The sequence below is a fragment of the Diospyros lotus genome, chromosome 13 (genome assembly GCF_014633365.1).
Source record: "Diospyros lotus cultivar Yz01 chromosome 13, ASM1463336v1, whole genome shotgun sequence".
Taxonomy (NCBI): domain Eukaryota; kingdom Viridiplantae; phylum Streptophyta; class Magnoliopsida; order Ericales; family Ebenaceae; genus Diospyros; species Diospyros lotus.
This window is the reverse complement of record NC_068350.1, coordinates 35,306,806-35,311,459: the sequence shown is the minus strand read 5'-3', so window position 1 is coordinate 35,311,459 and position 4,654 is coordinate 35,306,806. Positions and strand designations below refer to the sequence as shown.

At 32.2% G+C, this 4,654-nt stretch overlaps 1 protein-coding gene across 1 annotated transcript; it reads right to left on the bottom strand.

Moving 5' to 3' along the window:
- Window positions 1-260: 260 nt before the first annotated feature.
- LOC127788210 (probable mediator of RNA polymerase II transcription subunit 26b) lies at window positions 261-3,021 on the bottom strand. The gene is made up of 8 exons (XM_052316321.1): window positions 2,860-3,021; window positions 2,652-2,720; window positions 1,504-1,649; window positions 1,112-1,167; window positions 893-1,017; window positions 695-722; window positions 468-616; window positions 261-374 (listed from the first exon to the last, which is right to left on the bottom strand). The coding sequence occupies exons 1-8, from the start codon at window positions 3,019-3,021 to the stop codon at window positions 261-263; spliced, it is 849 nt and encodes a 282-aa protein (XP_052172281.1).
- Between the last annotated feature and the right edge of the window lie 1,633 nt (window positions 3,022-4,654).

The window sequence follows — 4,654 nt, the reverse complement described above, 5'->3', positions numbered from 1 at the left end:
TTTTTTGGTGCATTACAAATAAACCCAACTCAAAAATTAAAAAAAAAAATTAGAACAAATTGTACTCAAACCCGAGTATTTTAGACTATTTGTGAAGAGATGATCCTCTAGGGTTTAAAAATATCTTTTAAAATACCCATGGTTTGCCTTTTTCTAAACAAAAGAAAAAGATATTTTTAAACCGCTTGGGGTCTTATTACAAATTGCCCGAATCGCAGATGATGATATATAAATGCAAAATAAATAATGAAAGACATAAACTAAGCAAGTAGGTTGAAGGAGGATAGATGTATATAACCATTTTGTTTATAACCCGCGCGGACCATCCTCCTTGCAGCTTCAAGTTTTCCACTTTCATCTAAGCACTCGAGCTTCTAATTGAACCAAAAACAGAAATAGAGTTAACAACACAGAGTTCAGATATATAGAAGAATATTATAAACAAGCAGTGATGAAGAAATATTCACATCTTGTCGAGCAGCCTGCAGTGGTTTCTTTTGTATTTCGGCAACATCTGATTTCTCCTGGAATATCGTATCATTGCCACCATTTACTGCCATTTTGTTCATTATAATTTCTAGTTTATGTGTTTTCTCTTCCTTTCTGTCCAGAAGGTCTGCAATAAAATCCTTATTAAAATTAAGAATCTCTAAGAAATCGGGCATTCAAATATTAGATGTTGAGTTCAACTTACTTTCAACTTCATCCATGCCATCAAAGAACTTCAGCAAGTGCAGTAAAAAAAAATAGAAAATAAAATTGTCAATCTCTGATAACAGAAAAGAGATAAGAAAAGCCCACAACACACATATAAACATATATATATATATATATAAATATATAGATAGATAGATAGATAGATAGATAGATAGATAGATAGATATGGACACACATTGGACAAGTCTACTGGAGCAGTTTGAAAAGTAAAGAAAGCTTCTTCTTCTAATGGAGGTACAGGCAGCCCTTCGTCTTCATATGGTGCATTAGATTTATCAGATTCTGGGGCAACTTTTGAATCTGATGAGTAAAATATCAAAATTAGAACTCATGTTCATATATATATCCATCAACAACTGAGTCTCAAACTAGAACAAAGAAACGAAAACCCTGCCTGCGATAACCATTTTAATACTATCGAACCACTCATCCATCATATCCTTCCAAAGTCTGCAATCCAGAGAATTTGAATTAGTGTTGTGCCGATTCAAATTGGTAGCAAATGCTAGATGATTAGGAGATTATGAACAAGAACATTCCGATAGCGACATGGTTTCAACTAAATTCAACTAAATGGAAGGATGAACAAATCAGTCGGATCTGGCAACAATCATCATCAACAGCATCATCAAAGCTATAGAAATCAGCAATCTTGACTGGAAATAAAAGAAGACCTGATCGAGTTAAACACAGTGACTATGTTGGCATGCAATTATTCCATTACCAAGCAATTGAAACGCGGAAGAAATTAAGCAGCCATATCAAAACATTAACACACATCAATACTTCAGCCTAGCTAGAGGTAAGACAGCATACTCTATCATCTGCCCTGCCAGTTCACTAATATTCTTCACCCCGTGTTCTGTGAGAGCCTTAACAGACTCCCCAATATATGTAGCCTGCAGTATAAAGACTTGTCTGAGTTGCCACACCTGGCAAAGTTTTAAGCATAAGGGGGTGTTTAATTACTTCATGGAAAACAGTCAGTTTCTTAAAAAATTACTTCATAGAAAGTGGAAAAAAATTAGAAAATTTCTTCAAATACAAAACCTTTATAAAATAAAAAATGGCGATTTGGAAAGCTTGCTGGTTGTCTAAAATTGAACTAAACTTGTAAAACCCTGGAAATAAGCTTTTTGAAATTTCTTTATTAATTTTGAGGTTAAGACGTGATTTTTAAATTTTTTTGACAAATTATCTCCCTCTCATTCTCTAACACAAGTTATAAAAAAAATAAAAAAGGTAAAATATCTCCCTTTTTTGAGCATATTTTCTAATATTTTAGATCAGAAATTAGCGTTCTTTTTACTATTTTAGAAATGTATTTTTGAAAACAAAAAAAAAAGTTATAAAGAAAAATCAAAACAACAAAAAGTCGTTTTGAGTGTTTTCAATCAAAACAAACTGAAAACTCAAAATACATTTATTTATTTATTTATTCATATTTTATTATTGTAATACAAAAAAATATTATAAAATTTATTAACTTTAAAATGTATATATTTTTTTAATAATATATTAACATTAAATATTTTTAATTTATTGAATAATCAAATTTATTGAATAAAATATAATTAAAAACTTATTTTTAAAATTTCAAAAAGATCACGTTTTCTAATTTTCTATTTTAAGGAATAATTTTTCAAAAGGACAAAGAGAACGCGTTTTTCAATTTTCTAAAAACAGACTACCAAAACAGAAAACTAAAACTGAATTCAAAACTCAAAATTGAAAATTGAAAAGCAAAGAGAACGTAGCCTAATTTTTTGTACTTCTAATGCTCGAACAATTGCCTCAATTTTTTATGAAAATGAAAACTAAAAATTTTATATAAAAACAAAAAATCATTTTCCACAACTAAACAACCCCAACATTTCCAATTGCACCGAACACATGTGCACTGATGACTAATACATAGAAGAAAGTAGTCATACCATCAAAATATCCACAGACAAATGCATCAGTTGGAGCTTCCTTAATGATGCAAATAATTCTGAATTAGACTGCAACAAATAATGAATGATTTGAAGTAAACTCAATGATTTGATGAAGAACCGTAAGCATAGAAGCTGGAAATGTCAGAAAATGTGAACTCAATTTACAAAATTTAAAGAGAAGACGGTAAAAGTTATAAGGATATACCTCATCCTGGCTGTTGTCAAGGATCTGTTTAATCCTCAAGACTTCGTCTACAGTTAGAAGCTCCTCTTCAATCTCCTTAGCCAAGACCTCATCTGCGTCATGGTTATCAATTCCCAGTTGGTTCGAGTTCATCTCCAACTGTTCATTTCCACGCCTGTTCATGATCTTGTTCTCGTTAATACCACAGGCACCTCTGAAATTCAGTACTCTTGCAGCCTTTTTCCTTTTCGTGTTGGATCAAGTTCATCTCCAACTGTTCATCTCCACTGCCATTTATGATCTGGTTCGCATTAATACCACAGGCATCTTTGTGAACTCCAGTACTCTTGCAGCCTCCTTCCTGGTCGCCATGGGCCACCCCGAACTCAACACTATTGCACCCTTTACACTGAACAAATTTGCAAGAAAATAAGGCCTGGGCAATTTGATCCCTCCTTGATATGAACTCCTGGGGCGAATCAGAGGCCGCCACCAGGATAGCATACTGGATGACATCGAAGATGTCAAAGTTGGAGCGCCGAAAATAGTTCCTCCATTCATCCAAAGCTCCAGAGTTGCCAGACATGGCTCGAAATTCCGAAAAACCTACATGAAAAAAAATCAGGTCCAGCCAATATATATCCAGAAACCAGAATTTGGCTACTATCTGATTTACTATGAAAGCTTGAATTTGATTCATAAGATAAGCAAGAAATAAAGCTTGAGAACTTTAGTTCTTACCAGTTTTGGTACTCTTAAGAGCCAATCGGTTACGACAATCCAACACTGAAGATCAGTGTGGTAAGTCTTATGCCTTGCAGACGCGAGGGAACCAAAGATTTTCCCAAAAGATCGATTAAATTTCGTTTGCAGACTTTTTGTGGTGGTGTTTCCAAGAATATCGATTGTCTGAAGTGTAACCTCAATATGAAGGAATTATGGTAACCTCAACCAGGCACGCGAGGGGCACAATGAACTGGGTTCAACTAAAGAGGGGTTCTTAAAAGCCAAACATAGAGATATAATTTACTTCAGGATTAATTGTATCAATCTGATATAAAACATCAAAATCAATGAATTAATGATGATATTCTTCTAGTTGTTCAAGATTATGTTGTCATCCATAGAGAGATTTTTCTGGAATTTTTTTTTTTGTAAGTAATAATTATATAAAATAAGAAACAACGCGAAAGTGACAATAGATAAGGCTAGGGCAAAACCTAGACCAAAAAATGTTGAGTAACGCATTGTGGGCATGTCTACATTTAAGAGTCTCAACCATAAAGATTCTCTATTTACAAGGTGATAAGATTTTCTTTTATACCCACATATGTCTAACTTTTAATGATCTTATACATTAATATATATCTCATCTCCTAACACATATATGAAAAATAATGAAACAAATATAATAAATATGCATAAATCATTAAAATAGTTGTGTTTTCCTCTATTGCTATTCTGTTAAAATATATAGTTGTTAGTATTGCATTTTATATAAGAAATTCTCATATATAAAATTATTTACATAATTTGCTAAAACAGTTCTTTATACTTAAAACTGTAAACGACCAATGATCAAACTTGTCGAGTACTACTTTTGTAAGGATGTACAACGAAATTTCATTTATGTAAAATGTTGCGAAATGATCTACCAAATACGTTAAAATTGTTATTTGTACGAGAAAAGAGAATATGATCAAACTTGTCGCTTTTACTCAAATAACAACAAACAACAATATTTTATTTATTATTAAATTGCATACTCTTCCTACATATGTTTTAAGACAAGAAACATGACAAAAAAAAGGGGGTG